Source organism: Callospermophilus lateralis, chromosome 13 (genome assembly GCF_048772815.1).
Source record: "Callospermophilus lateralis isolate mCalLat2 chromosome 13, mCalLat2.hap1, whole genome shotgun sequence".
Lineage (NCBI taxonomy): Eukaryota > Metazoa > Chordata > Mammalia > Rodentia > Sciuridae > Callospermophilus > Callospermophilus lateralis.
In genome coordinates, this window is record NC_135317.1 from 105,471,758 (window position 1) to 105,489,459 (window position 17,702).

Below are 17,702 nucleotides of genomic sequence, written 5' to 3' on the forward strand. Positions count from 1 at the left end.
ATATTTGTAATTATTATTTTACACATTCTTCTTTTAAATAATATGGAGGAAAAGGCATTTCAAATTCAAAACATCATAATATTGGCTTTTTCTATTTACCTATATAGTTACCTTTACCACTTTTTAAAATTTTTTCACATGGTCCTTTCACTTCAGACTTAAGGGCTCCCTTTTTTAGCATTTGCTATAGGGCTGGTATACTCTTAAGATTTTGTTTGTCTTGGAATTTGTTAATTTCTCCATAATTCTCTCGGGTGGTTTCTCTGGATATAAAATTCCTGGTTGACAATTTTTTCATTCAGCACTTTATGTTATCCATTGCCTTCTGTCCTCCATAATTTTTGTTGAGGTTTGGCGAAAGGACCCCTTCTACATAATAAGTCACTTATTTCTTGCTATTTTCAAGATTCTCTATCTTGAAAATATTTGGCTTTCAATAATGTGATTATAATGTTTCTTATTGTTTCATAGGTTCTGTACCCTTAATTTTTTTTTTTTCATTCTGTTTTTCTTTCTGTATCTCAGACTGGTTAATTTAATTCGACCTATTTTCAAGTTTGATGATTCTTATCCTGTCTAGTCAAATCTGCTATTGATAACCTGTTGTAATTTTTTATTTTCATTATTGTATTTTTCAGCTCTATTATTTTAAATCTAGGTGCTTTATATATTTTGTGATTTTTTTAAACATTGTTTTCCTGACTTCATTTAGTTTTTTGATTTCCTTTAGCTCTTTGAGCATATTTAAGACATGTTTTTAAAAAAGTCTTTATCTAGTAATCCACTGTGTGTACCAAACCACAGACAGTTTCTCTTAAACATTTTTCTTCTGTAACTGGGACATGGATTCTTGTTTCTTTGCATGCTTCATAATATTTTGTTGAAAACTAGGTATGTTGAATATTATGATATGCCAAGAAGGGAAGAGGGAGGGAAGACAGAAGTTCATTTCAGATTGGCTTTGTTTGGACATTGGTTTTTACACTTAGCTAGGTGACATATCACTGTACCTTAGCCTTCACTTCCTGTTTGCACAGAGCATAAAGATTAACTAGAAGTAAAAGTTTATGGTCTTCTGAGTTCTTTTCTGCTGGGGTGTCCTATCCTAAGAGTGTTCATAGATTTCTAGATTCCTTTTTCTAGGTAGAAAACCTTTGTTCTCCTAAAAGTCTTAACTCCCTTGGACTTTTGAGACATTTAGCATTCCCCCCCCCCAACTTTTTTTTTTTTTTTGACTCAACTATTCTTTGCCCTAGAGGGCAATAATTTGTGTGCTTGGTTTCCACCTATTTCTTTGACCACATAGCCATGTTGTCCTGCTAGAGTTCCAAGTGAAAAAAAGGGAAGCCCCTTGCAGCAGACTTTAAGAGGAAACCAGTCAGTTTCAAAACAGGAAAGCAGTCCTCCTGTTTTCCACTCAGAGTTTGGAGCTTTAACAGTGCCACTGCTGTTTAATGCAGCCTGTACTACAATTTTTGTGTCCCTAATAAAAGATTCTAAGCCTCTCAGTTATGTCTTTTCAATTAATAAACACCTCTAGGGAAAAGCAGCCTCACATTCAAAGTTACCTCTCTTCATTTTCATTTTATTCTGGAACTTGGTATGGTCATTTTTTTCCTGCCTTATTAGTGTGACTTCAAACAGGTACACACACACACACACACACACACACACACACACACACATTATTGTTCTCAGTGTTTTAGATTTTCTTAAAAGTAGCATTGATTTAAGCTACTAATCCTCTCAACCTCCATTACTAAGTTTTATATTAGTAATAGAAATATAAAATTATTTTGATGTTACCCATATGAAAATCATCAGAAATTCTAAATGTTTGTGTAAATATAAAAGCTTATTTGCCCTCTTAAACTCTAAACTATGTCAAAATTATAAGCAGAAATTATAAAACTTATGTGTAGGCTTATAATCTATGTAGATGTAAAAAAAATGCATGTGACAACTATACTATTAAGGTGGGGGCAGGCAATACAACTACAATTTTGTGAAGGAATACAATATTAATTCTTAAGTATCCTGTGGAAAAAAAGTTAACCAAAGTATTGTTTTGCCTACAGTAACCACTAAAAACAACTTAAAATGCATAGCTAAAACATTCAGTAGAAAAATTAAAATGGAATTTTAGAAACCCTAAATAATCCAAAAGATTATTTGAAAAAATAATCAAAATATAGAAGTGCCAAACAAGAAATATAAAATAAAATGGTAGACCTGAATCCATCCATGGTTGGATCCTTTGACATTAAGGTGCTCTAAACAGTGCTTTCCAATAGAGCTTTCCACTGGTAAAAAAAAATGTCTTTTATCTGCATTGTCCAGTACTTACTAGCTGTATGACTAATGAGCACTTTAAAATGGTTGGTACAGCTAAGAAATCACATTTATTATTTTGGGGATGTAATATATTTAAATTCATCTTTAAATAGACTTATGTATGGGGTAGTGACTATTATATTGGACAGTACGAGTCAGAACACTCCAATTAAAAGTCAGGAAATCAATATTGGTTAGAAAACACACAAAAAAATAAAGGAATAGCAAGACCCAACTATATGTCACACTCAGAAAAACATGCCTTTAAATATAGACATAGATAAACTAATCCAAGGATGCCATCATTAGTAAACATAAGAAACTGGAGTGTGGGGGCTGGGGTTGTGGCTCAGTACTTGCTTCACACATGTGAGGCGCTGGGTTCAATCCTCAGCACCACGTAAAAATAAACAACAAAGTAAAGGTACTAAAAATATATATAAAAAGAAAAAGAAAACTGGAGTGACTAAGTAATCAAATACAATGGACTTTTAAGAAAAATATCAAAGAGAAGAGTTTTATTTTATACTGGTAGAATCGGCTATCCTTAGTTTTAAGTCAAATTCTAATTAATTTTTCAGGGAATAAATGATTCTAGATTTATACAACTCTTCTAATGAATATAGAAAGAGGATATTCCATGACTAACTCCTATTGAGAATTCAGAAAAATCTCCATGTGAAAAATCAGGAAAGGGACATTATTAGAAAAGTAAATTATAAGCCAATATCTCTGAAAAGCAAGAATGTATTATCAGATTGTATTTATCCTAAGAATATAGGTGTAGTTTAATGTATTCAATGGATTTGATTTGGTACATTAATGATTGAAGAATAACACACATTGGTCATCCAGTGGATGTATAAAAACATTTGATGGCTTTTATTTACTGCACATGAATTATTTAAGGAAGAAAGCCCAAGTCATAAATGAAAAGAAATAATGATATAAATGTATTTCATGAGGAAACTGTAGAAATATTTCCTTTAACATTAAGAATGAACTAAGGAGACCTATTTTAACCACTTCAACATATCATAGGGTTCCTAAACAGGTAGTAACCTAAGAAAAAGTATAAAGACATGAAGATAAGCTGGGTGTGCTGGCACAGGCCTGTAATCCCAGAGGCTCCGGAGGCGGAGGCAGGAGGATTGTGAGTTCAAAGCCAGCCTCAGCAATTTAGCAAGGTGCTAAGCAACTCTGTGAGAACCTGTCTCTAATAAAATACAAAATAGGGCTAGGGATGTGGCTCAGTAGTCCAGTGCCCCTGAGTTCAATTCCTGGTACCCCCCCAAACAAAAAAGGATATGAAGAGAAGAAATAAAACTGATATTATTTACGAATCATGTAACTGTCTGTAAGGAAAATGTAATCAAAGTATTGAACATAGTAGTTAAGCAACAGTGGTTGGATAGAACATCTCTATACTTCTCATCCCTAAAACTGAATTTTAAAAATCCAGTTAGAAACAAGTTATTTACAAAAGCAATTAACAATATAACATACTTGGGATGAATATGGCCTTCCTACAGAAACTGACATAAGTTCACCGAAAGAAAATTAAAACTTTAATATATTTGCCATGTTTATGGACAGGTGCCTTAAGAAGTATTTTGATTTATGATATCTCGGTCAATGTCACGAAAGGGATTTTACCTAATTTTAAAGACAATTCTGGAATTTTGAGTGGAGGAGCAAAGGTCCTCCAATACTGAGAAAAAATTTTAAAAACCAGGTGAGGAGGGGGGGCACATTAAGTATGGATATAAAAATCTATCAATTAGACCAGTTGAATAAAATAAAAAGCCTAGAAATAGAGGTAAATATAAAGGCATAATTAATATTATTCAATAAATGAGGTTTTGTTTGCAAGCTCCAGGTCACATAGTGTTTCAGTGGGTTGTGAGTAGAACAGAATGTATTTCACATGGTAAGAACAGGCATTATTTCATGAAATATTTGTTTCATTTATGTATATGGCTACATTTGTGTCAAAACAATAAGAAAAAAAGACATTGTAAATGTTGCTGATATAATTATTTATATGAAAAAAAGTTTAAATTGTATTACTAACCCTGAGGAAACACAAAAATAATCAACAGGTAAGTTGAAGAGCAAAATCGAGAGCAACAGGGAGGAGGAAATTATGACCTTTTCATAGGGTTGGTGTGGGAGCCAAAATCTTACTGGAATGGATTCACCAGTGAATAGAATATTTAAAGCAATTATCAAAAACAAAGTAGTTTTATTTCCATTTTTATCAATGCATTATAGTTATACATGAGAATGGGATTTGTTGCATATTCCTACGTGCACACAATACAGCAATATAATTTGGCCAATATACATTCCCCAATATTTCTTCTTTTCTTCCCCTCTTCCTTTTTCCTGGTCCTTTTTCTATACTCTACTGATTTCCCTTCAGTTTTCATGAGATTACATACACACAATTTTATCTTCTTTAGCTTCCACAGATGAGAGAAAACATACAACCTTTGACTTTATGAATTTGGCTAATTTGACTTAATCTAATTTTCTCAAGTTCCATTCATTTTCCTGGAAATAACATAATTTTATTCTTTATGGCTAAATAAAATTCCATTATGTATATACACCATAATTTCTTTATCCAGTCATCCACTGATGGACACCTAGGCTGGTTTCATAGTTTGACAATTTTTTTTTCATACTTTGACAATTCACAATTGTGAATTGTGCTGTTATAAATATGGATATGCATGTATTGCTATAATAAGATGACTGAAATTCTTTAGAATAAATAACAGGAGTTGTATAGCTGGGTCATTGACTGGGTGTTTCCATTCCTAGTCTTTTGACTAGGAATTACCATAGTGGTTATACTGATTTACAATCCCACCAACAATATATGTTCCTTCTTCTCCACATCCTCTCCAGCACTCGTCAATTGTTTGTATTCTTTTTTTTTTTTTTTAAGTTGGGCACAATACCTTTATTCTTATTTGTTTTTATTTTTATATGGTGCTGAGGATCGAACCCAGCACCTCGCAGATGCTAGGCTCTACTGCTGAGCCACAACCCTAGCCCCCATTGTTTGTATTCTTCATGGCTGCCATTCTGATTGGAGTGGGATAAAATCTCAGTGTAGTTTTGATTTGCATCTCCATAGTTGCTAATGATGTTGAGCATTTTTTCATGTATTTGTTGGTCATTTGTATTTCTTATGAGAAGTGTCTGTGTTATTTGGTTTTTGTTCATGTATTAAGTTTTTTGAATTCTTTATATATTCTGGATATTAATCCTGTCTCAAAAGAGTAGCTAACAAAGATTTTCTCCCATTCTATAGGTTCTCTTTACCTTCTTTTTTATATTATTTTTTAAATTTATATATGACAGCATTACAATTCTTATTACACATATAGAGCACAATTTTTCATATCTCTGGTTGTACACAAAGTATATTCACACCAATTCATGTCTTTATATATGCACTTTGGATAATAATGTCCATCACATTCCACCATCATTTCTAACCCCATGCCCCCTCCTTTCCCCCCCACTCCTCTGCCCTATCTAGAGTTCATCTATTCCTCCCACACTCCCCATCCCTACCGCACTATGAATCAGCCTCCTTATATCAGGGAAAACATTCAGCATTTGTTTTTTGGGGATTGGCTAACTTCATTTAGCATTATCTTCTCTACCTCCATTCATTTATCTGCAGATGCTATGATTTTATTCTCTTTTATTGCTGAATAATATTCCTCTCTTGACCCTCTTAATTGTTTCCTTTGCTGTGCAGAAGTTTTATAATCTGATGCATCCCATTTATTAACTCTTGGCATTATTTCCTAAGCTTTAGGAGTTCTGTTGAGAAAGTTGTTGCCTGTGCTTACATGTTGGAGTGTTGGCCTTATGTTTTCTTCTAAAAATTGCATAGTTTCTGGTTTCTGCATAGTTTTCTGGGTCTCTGATCCATTTTTTAGTTCACTTTACTGCAGAGTCAGAGAGAAGGGTATATAGTCTCATTCTTCTACATATGGATTATATCAGTTTTCCCAGCACCATTTGTTAAAAAGGCTGTCTTTACTCAAATGTAATATATGTTTTTGGCACCTTTGAAAGAATGTGATGATTGTATCTGTGTCAGTTTGTCTCTGTGTCTTCTGTTCTGTACCATTGGTCTATGAATCTGTTTTTATGCCAATACCATGCAGTTTTTGTTACTATGACTCTGCCAAAGGAGTTTTGAAAGTAGCAATAAAAAGTGTTAATGAGGGACTTTTTTTTCCTTTTGGTTTCTCACTTGAGACATTTTATTGTATTTATTTGTGCATGGGAATGAACAAATAATTCCTGGAGAGTAGCTTTGGAGAGACAATAAAAGAATCAGATTTGATTAGGCTCTCATCATTTTTTGCTGCTTTGCCCTAGACATTTATTGCTCCCCTGTGCTATCAATTTTAGCATTTCTCCCAATTTATTTTTTCATTTTTATTTATTTATTTTTTGGTACTGAGGATTGAACCTAGGAGTTATTAACCACTGACTCATATCCCCAGCCCTTTTAATTTTTTTGTTTTGAGACAGTCTTGCAAAGTTGCTTAGGGCCTTGCTAACTTGCTGAGGCTGGTCTTGAACTTGCAATTCTCTTGCTTCAGCTTCCCAAGTCCTTAGGAATTACAGGCACGTTCCAATCACACTGGGCTGTTATTTTTTAAAATGAGATATCATTAGGCATTTCACTAAAATAAGCTGGGATGAATTTGGTAGATTTCCACTTTGTATTTTCAGCTTCTGCCATTGTCTTGTCTAACACTGTGTTGGACATATGAGCAGATGATAGAGTTTCTCTTTAAGCAGCCTATTATGCCATGTTATGGGTATGGCAAAGTGCAGGAAGATGCTATGAAGCCCCTTGGTAGGAACTTATATGTTGGGTTATTTGTGAAAAATATATAGAAAGTAGATGCTGAGCAATCCTGCCACAGAATACATAGAGAGTAGTTTGAACACGTTCTACATTGGCTTTGTGATTTGTTGCATAGTTGTAAATATATAACTGTTTGTTTTTCTTATTATTTGGTCCAACTTTATTTTGCAATAAATTCTTTTGACAACAACATTTTTTTTAAAAAAGTACCTATTTATTAAAAAATTAAGAACCACATTATTGTTTCTCAGGGAAAATGATAATGAACGTGACACTAGTTATCACCATTTATTATGTATGTTAGCCGTCATCATAATATATATCACATGAAATCTAGAAACAAGGGTGCACTTCACAAGTCAGTAATTAAGAACACTATGCTTAAGGAACGGGTATGTAGCCCAGTGGTAATGCTCTTGCCTAGCATGTGTGAGGCCCTGGGTTCAATCCCACTATTGTAAAAAAACAAACAAAACAAATTACACTACCCAAAGGTGACAATTTATCATTGCAGTTATAGAAGGTATATTTTTTATTTACTTTGTGAAACATGACTTTTCAATGACATAAAAAGTACGAACTTTTTGTAAAATAATTTAGCATATAAAAACAAAATGAAGCAAAAGTATTGAAAACTAGAAGAAATTTGCAATTTAAAGATATCAGTTTGATATCAATTATGATGCTTTTCAAGTAGAATATCATTTTATTCCAAAAATAGCTTAAATTTTTTCACCTAATTGATGGCATCCAAGTAAAGCCTTTTGAAATTGTGTCAGTAAACATTCAACATTATAAATGCTAAACATTATAAGTGCTATATTAAATTAAGTAAGCATTTAAGATAAAACTACCACATAGTGATATTACAAACATAAATTTTTATGGACATCATTATGATAAAAACAGTTTTCTTACTAAATCAGCAATCCACATCAGAAGCGCACTTGTCATAGGTTGCATGCAGACATAATGCATAGCCATATCTAAACAGGCACTTTCCTATGTACATATATAAATTCAGCACCATGAACCCCTAGCTTGAACTTCTGTTCATTATCTTTTAGAATTTGTACCATCCTTTTAAATTTATGTCCATATCTGATTTCCTAATTCCTTGATTTTTGCTGGTTTCTGACTGCTTTCATTCCTTACAAACTTTTTCCTTCTGTATATCTTACTATCACATTAATTGCTGATCTAACTAGACTGTAAGCTTCAATGTACAGTAGTTAATTTTTTAAAATAGGAAAGGCAGCAAAATACAACAGACACTAGTATGGCAGTATGTATAAACGTGGATGTGTAACCAATGTGATTCTGCAAACTGTACACGTGGTAAAAATGGGAGTTCATAACCCAGTTGAATCAAATGTATGAAATATGATATGTCAAGAGCATTGTAATGTTTTGAACAATAAAAAAATAAAATTTAGATGCAGCTATCTTTGGTGGGAAATAGCTAGCTTTCAGATGAGATCATTCTCTCCAAGGCTATCTTAATTGTGTTTCATTCACTTGTTTTAATGCATGATTCTTTGGGTAAATATATTTTTTCTAAGGTAGCACTATTCATAAAGGTACTTTCTCCAGGACTTGAAATTATATATATGGTATAAAGTTGTAGAAAAAGAGTTATTTCTTGTCCCAGGTTCAGAGTAAATCTGATTACTAAAGGCATATGCTAATTCAGTCCATGGAGTTTAGAAGAGAAGCTAAGTTAAAAACCATGGACATTTTATGAGTTTTTAATGTGGCTCTTTTTTATTTTGTGTTATAGGAAAGTTAAAGGAGGGAATATTGATGTACATCCATCAGAAAAAGCACTCATTGTTCAATATGAAGTGGAAGCTACCATTCTTGGAGAAATGGGGGATCCCATGTTGGGAGAAAGAAAGGAATGCCAAAAAATGTAAGTTTTCTTCATTTGTGTACATTTTGAAAGTAGTAACCTTATACAGACTTTATACAAATCTAACATTATTTAATCTTCATATGATAAGTGATTATAATTCTTTCAGAAGTACTTCATATTATTAAAGGAAAGATTATATTTAATTATAAATATGAAGTTTATTTATTCCAGAGAAAGTAAGGTTTTTGTAACTACTAACTTGTAAAATCAATCATGAAAGATATGTTTATTAAGGACTTGTTAGTTTAACATAGGAAATTTAGATCTTAAGGAATTTTGTGTTCTTTTTTCCCTGAATTTGCAGGAAGTAATATGACTTTCAAATATTGAAAAGACATTGAATTCCTCCCTTGAAAATCTAGTCCTCTGAAAGATGTTAGTAGTAAGACAAGATTTTTCTGACTCAAGCAGTTGATCTTAGATCTCCCAGTATCCTAACAGTCTTTCCTTCCTGCTTTGGCAAGAGTCCTTTGGGAACTGGCCTTTTTCATTAACCTGTTCTATAGGTGATTATCTCACCTTCCTTCTAAAAGTTTGGGGAAATAGAGACATTTGAGATTGCCTAGTAATGTCTCCCTCAATCCTTTTTCCTCCATAAAATATTTTGACTTGGTATCTACTTAGAATTTCTATCCTATGTCTTGGTAGAGTTAAGTATGTGCAGATTACTAGGAGAACAGGTGGTATTTAGCATAGTGAGAACAACTTTAAGTATATTGTGGTGATTCTTAACAGGAAGTCATTTTGTTCACAAGGGGACACTGGGTAGTGCCTGGGGACATTTTTAGTTGTCATAATTAGAGGGGTACTATTGACAACTAGAGACCAGTGTAGAGACCAAGTGCTGCTAATCATGTTATGATTAGCACAAGACAACCACCTGTGACCAAGAATTACTGTAGCCAAATTTCAATAGTACTGCAGCTGGAAAACCCTGGTTTATAGTAGAAGTATACTAACTTGTAAAACCAATCATGAAAGATATGTTTATTAGAGACTTGTTAGTTTAACTTAGGAAATTTAGATCTTGAGGAACTAACTTCAAAGAGAAGTTGCCTAGTATCTTACTAGGATCTCTAATAGGTCTTCTTATTTGAGTTAGAAGGAAACTAAATTACCTTAATAACTCATTAAAGATGAACAAATTCTTTAGACAATACAGTAGATTGAAGAGAAACACATGTGTTCATACATACTTTACTTTTAGATTCCAGCTACTGCTTTTTACTGTTCTCTCATTTGAGTTTTTGTGATTACTTTATTTTGAGAACACATGAAAATATCTTATTATTGGAAGAAAAACTCAAGGTTGGGTTCTTTGCCTTTAGAACCTCATACATCCACACTTCAGGAGAGAAATTTAAAGTTTGTATTCTTAAGTATGCAGTCACTAGCCTCATTCAACTGGAATGCAATGATAAATATGTTACTTTAAAATCTGCAGACTTTCTAGACAAGAGATACATTTGGTAGAGTTAGCCACATGGAAAGAGTTACTGCCCATTGTGGTTAAAGTGCACTTAAATTTTAGTAAGAGAAAAATCCAGTAGATTTACCTTGTAAAGCTCATGCACAAGATGGGGAGAAATCATATTGTGGTACCAAAGTGTTTTTATTTTTTTATTTTATTTTTTTTTAATTTGGGAGGCATTATCAGTTGTGAGAATGAGGAGAATCTCATAGATTGAGAAAGACGTGAAGTGAAACTACCAGTGGTATGCCCTGCCCCCCATTCCACAAGTCTTATATTTTATTCTTCCCTTTGATCAAAGGAATTTACAAACCCATCCTCAACTGAGTTGAATTTTCTGAATATTTCTTTACGGGAAAGTGTTGATCCTAATTCAAAAATAATATAGGTGATACTTTGTGAGTTTATGATGTTCTTCATAGACATACGGTGCCTTCTATTCATTGATACAATTAATCCAGTAAACATAAGCTGACATCTTCTGAAAATTTCTCACCCTCCTGAATTTTTTCTTATCTTTTTAATAAATGACAGATTTAGGAGAGAGTACACACTAAAATCAGAAAATTTGTTTTATTATCCTGAGTGGAAAGAAATGGAATCAGATTGCTAATATATATTAGAATGGCTAAAATCCAAAACACTAACAATAAGAATAACAAAATATCAGCAAGGATATAGAGAAGCAGGAACCCTCATAACTTTGGGAATATAAAATGGCATTTATTTTGTTAGAAAATGTGGTAGTTCCTTGCAGAGCTAAACATACACAAACCACATGATCCAGCAATTGTTCTCCTAGATATTCATTAAATGAGCTAAGAACATAAATCCAAATAAAACTCAGCCTATGAATGTTTATATTAGCTTTATTCATAATTGTCAACAATTGGAAGCAGCCAAGATATCCTTCAGTAGTGAATAGATAAGCAAATGGTGCAGCCTATACAATCAAGTATTACTCAACAGTAAAAAGAAATAAATTATTGTGGGATGCAGTGGCACACGCCTGTAATCACGTATCCTCCCTGAGGTGGGGGAGTAGGGTGGATTGAGAGTTCAAAGCCTACCTCAGCAACTTATTGAGGCCCAAGCAACTCAGTGAGACCCTGGGGGTATGGCTCAATGGTTAAGCACCCCGGAGTTCCATCCATGGTACCAAAAAAAGAAATGGACTATCAAGCTATGGAAAAGACATGAAGGAAATGAAGGAGTCTAATTGTATATTGCTAAGTGAGAGAAGCCATTCTGAAAAACATATGTACTATATGATTCCAATTACATGACCTTCTGGAAAAGGCAAGCTATACATATAGTAAAAAGATTAGAGATTGCCAGTAATTAAGGGGAGGGAGAGGTGAAGAACAGGGCATTTCAAGGCAGTAAAACTATTCTGTATGATACTATGATTGATATATATGACATGCTTTTATCAAAATTCATAGAACACAAAGAGTGAACCCTGACATAAGCTATGGACCTTGGTTAATAATTATATGTATTGATTTTGATTCATCAGTTATAATAAGTATACCAACCTGATGCAAGAGAGTAATAATAAAAAATAGTAAAATATTAGAAACTATGAGGGAGGCATATATGGGAGTGTTCTACTTTCTGTATAGTTTTTCTGTAAACCTGAAACTTCTCTAAAAAGTCTGATAATTTTTTTTTAAATTGTCTTCTCCATCAGAATTGGCTTTTCCAATTCTTTGTTAAAGTTAACCATGGAGTTTTCTTCTAAATGTACCCTCCTTGCCATCTACCTTTTGTTGTGCAGCTAAAACTATTCAAAAATATAATCAGAACTTTATAAGACCTAATAGGGACCAAAAACTTAAGTAGATTGAAGAAGAAAATATGATTAAGGACAGGACATTACTAGGGTTTTTGTTATAGAAACATTAGACATGCCACTCTAGGAAATTTAAGCAAAAAGGAATTTATTAGAGGGTTTGCAGAATCCCTGGCTAACAAGATTTGGGGTTGTCTATGTTAGCTAGGAATAGTATTTAAGGCACTTTGTTGGACTGATTTCAGGAGAGATCATCTGCATCTAATAATGGTTTGAAAAATAATATGTTTAGAGCATTATCTGAGATGTCCACTCCTGTTCCAATAGCTTGATATCTCCCTCCCCACAAAATTAGCCATCTTCACCAAGAAATAATTCTACACAGTGGAGGCTTGCTTAATATTCTTTTTTTGAATGTAAACCTCTCATAGGAGCATCTGCTTGATAGTTTTTTTGCCAGTTTTGATTCTTCACTCTGGACCTGATTTTATGCTTCATAGTTTTCCCACATGCCATGAATCCATTAGTTAATTGTCTTAAGATTTGAACTATCTTTTCTTATTGGTCTCTCAGTGGATCTCTTGGGCTAAATTTAAAAGGAAGAGGGAGCTGGTTAATTATTATATTTAATATACTAATATAAGTATAAAATCTATTCATTTGTTCCAGAATTCACAGAATTCTTCATACAGGTCTTAAAATGTGTCTTGCTTTTTCTCTTTTATCTATGTTTTATACAGTTGCCACCAGAGCAACTGAATTTAAAATATCAAGATTATGCTTGTCCTAACTTAAACAAATAAAAATGTGGGTGAGGTTAAATATATATATTTCTTTGTGGCAGTATGGATTCTCAAATCCAATAATGACTTAAGACTATGAATTTTACATCAGAAATGCTGCTTTAAAATAGAACCTCAGAAGGTTCTGTCCTGCCTCAACAGAAAAAGATTTATGTTGCTTTTTTACTTTGCCTGTCCAGCTCAAAGAAAATCACTGTTTAGTATTTTTCCTATATAGGACTTTATTTATTTTACTGAGATTCTATGGCCAGATACATATTGACTCCCTTAAAATTTGTAAACCATTTTAGAGTAGTGTTATTGAATCTGTCACATACTTTAAAATATCTGAGTTAGAATTTGAATGTGCTTGCAGCATTCGTCTGAAGAGTCTCAATGCCAACACAGATATAACTTCTCTGGCTCGGAAGGTGGTTGAAGAATGCAAGCTCATTCATCCCTCAAAACTCAATGAGGTGGAACAACTGTTATACTATCTGCAGAACCGACGTGATTCATTGACAGGAAAAGGTAGGTAGTAGAATTCCTTATTTTTTTGTGTGTGGTGCTGGGGATAGAACCCAGGACCTCACAAAGCCAGGCAGATATTCTGCCACTGAGCCACAACCCTATCCCAGGAATTCCTGATTTTTAAATTTAAAACCAAAGTTGTTTGACTAGAGTTTAGACTTCACATAGTTGAATGTTGGGTAAGGTTGTTTTGTTTTTTGGTGTTTTTTTTTAAACTAGTACTGTGAACAAGTAAGCAAATGATAGAATAAACAAGCATTACTTTCCTTTAAGCCAGTTTTTATTGCTTCCACATAAAATTATCTGACCTATTTCATTGTTTTTGTACTGAAGTACACTGAAATAAGGAATAAAAAAGGAATCTGTCAGATTGACTGTAGAATAATAAAAGAAGATAATTTAAGGAAGAAACCAATTTTTCCCACCCCAACTAGACAATATATTTTAAATTTCTTAATTGATGTTTAATTTATAATTTGAATGAATTATTTAAGTATGTAAATTTTAAGAAAAGCATATGTCATGTGCTTTGGACTATCCTGAAGATGTAACTTTTATAAATAAATCTTCTTAATGGAAATATAATCTTTTTTTTTTTCATTCTTCAACCCCTATTTTGTTGTATGTTCAATTCCTTCATATAAAAGAACCATAGAATTAAGGTATTACAGCTAAGAAAATTCTTACAGAAGACATTTTCAAATAATCATTCAGAAAACAAAGTAAAACTATTTCAGTGAACGGTATCTCAGATTACTGAATGCTTAGTAATACCATTTCACAGTATTTACTAAATTTACATATATTTCAACGTTGATGGGTTGTAAAATATGATGCTTCTAAAATAACATGTCAGTGTACAAATTTTGACTGGGTTGTATAGAAAAATAAATAAAAATTTTGTTTTGACTTTTTTCAAATTAGTATTTTTTCTCAGCATTATTTATTTCCCAGCAAATAAAATGCCTTGTGCCTAATATATGATTTTATTATTTAACCCTAGATACACCATCTCATACATATTAAATGCTCACTATATATTTGTCAAATGAATTGAATGGCTATACATTTATTTAAAAGCAAAAACAGGCATTATGAACTTGATTACTTCCAATCACATAGTAAATACTCAGTGTATATACCTTTTTAATTATTAAGGGTGTTATATAGATAAGAAAATGTCAATGCAAATTTTATTAAACAAATATTATCTAAAAGGTACTCTAATTTAAGATGTTTATAAATGATGAGAAATTACATCTTCAGTTAAATTCAAAGTGAACACAGCAAATCTGGTAATGTTTTAAGATCTGTGTGTATTTATTGTCGGTTATACAATAATAGTTAAATTTGATCTTTCAAAGTGGCAAATTCATATAATTCTAAAGGAATTTTTGCTAAAACATCTTTAAACTAGTGAAAACTCTATCACTGAGTTTTCAGGATGAATCAGATTTTCTCCTTCTCTCCCCAAAATTAAAAGAATATGAAAATATTTTGTATAGTCATACATGGACAAAAATATTAAAATCATTATTTTCTCTGTTTAGACAAAATGCTTTACTATATTAAATGTATACTTATTTTTAAAATATTAACAGTTTTACTTGGTATTCAATATTTCAAAGCCAGAAGCCTTTTTCCAAAAAGTGACTTAAAACAAAGCAATAATAATTGATCATGTGATTTGTCACCTTAAGGGATTTTTTTCTTTGCTAATTGAAACCACTGTTTGAGACAAAATTTAGCTGTTGAGATTCATCACTCTAGAATGCCTCCTATCCTCTGAAAATAATGAGCTAATTCTATTATATGTATATTTAGTTGTTAATTATTATAGAATCAAATTTTTGTATTTTTCTAATTTAACTCACTGTAACATGTATTACTTAGGTTTTGTACCAGATTGCAAAAGTATTACAGATTTTTTTTCAGAAATGAAATTTATGTTTTTGATTAATTCATCTTTAGATACCTCTTTATTTGGGAATAACTATACATTATTTTAACTTGAAATTTGACCTATAATTTCTTATTCTTCACCCTTGTTAGTTTTTATTTTAGTTTTAACATTACTCAGTTTTTAATATTATCAATTATCTTTTTCTTTGCCTTATTGATTCAACTATTTCCACCTTAAATTTGAATAAGGAAGGGAAAAAGAGGATAAATAGAATTAACTATTGTGCTTCTTGTTAACAAGTCTTGCTGAACACATACCCAAAAAGTTATCCAAGAAGAAAATTAAAATTGTTGCCCAACATAACTTTGGGATTATAGAATTTATTAGTTTATACTCTCCTTGATATTATCATTAGAACAGATGGATGGATAATAGATTAGCATTTTTATACATTGAAAAGAGATAAGTTTCATCAATTAATATCCCCAGTTTAGCTAGAATCAAACTCAGCTGTTGAAAATAAAATTACCCGGAAACCCTAAAAACCTAATTCTCCTCATTAAAAAAAATCTTTTTGCAGAAAAAAAAGAAAAATCAAGCAAGCCTAAAGATCCACCTCCTTTTGAAGGAATGGAGGTAAGAGTGTATGAATTCTGATCTAATAAAGGACTGCTTGTAAAATATTGCCTTTTACCATTAATAATGCATATAATCACATTAATCTGATGTGGAATTTTTAAAAAATGATTGAACTTAGCGGTATCTGAGAAAGGTAGAAAATTGATATTTAATTGATACTGAAAATTATTAGTTGTGTGTTTTAAACATTTTGTTAAAATAAGTAGTAAAAGTGTTTAGATTATTCTTATTGCAGTGTTTTGAAATATTATTTATTCTTTTATAGTAGATACAAATTACTTTGTATTACATTAAAATACTTTACTGACAAATTTCAGAGTTTATATACATCACATTTTCTCATTGTTACACTTCAGTTTTAGAGTCCTAGAACCCAAAGGCTTAAAATCCCCATCTAAAAAGAAGATAGCTACTATGAAGTCTTTAGAAATTGGTTTCTGGTTATAAAGGGTAGTATAGTGATCCAAAAATATCAGTATTTTAGCAGTTAATCTGTTGAGCATTATTATTAAGCCTTTCTGCCTCTTATTTTGTTTCAGATTGATGAAGTTGCTAATATTAATGACATGGATGAATATATTGAATTATTATATGAAGATATTCCTGACAAAGTTCGGGGTTCTGCTTTGATACTCCAGCTTGCTAGAAATCCTGATAACTTGGAAGAACTACTATTAAATGGTGATTTATGTCTATAAACATTTAAACATTAAAAAATAGAAATTATTGCAAAAGAATTCTACCTCTGAAGTTTATATTCATATATTAAGTATTATGTACATGCATAGACATGAATGTGTACACACACACACACACACGATTTTCATGTCTTAAATATTTACATTCTGAATTCTAGTACTTCTTTTAATAACTTTATTTTATAGGTTTATTTTTTTAATGTGGTGCTGAGGATCAAACCCAGTGCCTCCTATGCACTAGGCAGCCCCTGTAATACTTTTTAATGTATTTAGGAATATTTTCTCACAATCTATTACTTTTCTGTTTCTCTTTCTGATACTTGTCTGTTTCTCTACTGTTTTTCAATCTATTACTTGTCTATTTCCCATGGTATATCTTTTTTCCATACTTCTACTTGCACACCATGTGTGTCTTTGAGTCTAAAATATTTCTATTTTAGATAGCATATGGTTGAATTATGTTTTTTTATTCATTTTTATCCATCAAAGTGTTTAGTCTATTTAAGATTAATGTAATTAACTTATTTATAAGTTAGGAATTGAATCTAACATTTTTTATTTATTTTCTATATAATTCTTTTTTATTAAATTATTTATTCTAATTTGTTATACATGATGGCAGAGTACATTCATTTCATGTTACACATACAAAACACAATTTTTCAAGTCACTGTACACAAAGTATTTTCACACCATTCATGTCTTCATACATGTACTTAGGG

The 17,702-nt window shown here is 31.8% G+C and overlaps 1 protein-coding gene across 4 annotated transcripts in view; it reads left to right on the plus strand.

Moving 5' to 3' along the window:
- The window catches only part of Kifap3 (kinesin associated protein 3), a 139,674-nt gene that overhangs the window by 12,594 nt on the left and 109,378 nt on the right, over positions 1–17,702 (plus strand). For all 4 annotated transcript variants that reach the window (XM_076872969.2, XM_076872968.1, XM_076872967.1 and 1 more), the window contains exons 2-5: positions 9,027–9,158; positions 13,586–13,740; positions 16,224–16,279; positions 16,822–16,963. In XM_076872969.2, coding sequence (XP_076729084.1) covers positions 9,027–9,158; positions 13,586–13,740; positions 16,224–16,279; positions 16,822–16,963 — 485 coding nt within the window. The remainder of the gene's footprint in view (positions 1–9,026; positions 9,159–13,585; positions 13,741–16,223; positions 16,280–16,821; positions 16,964–17,702) is intronic.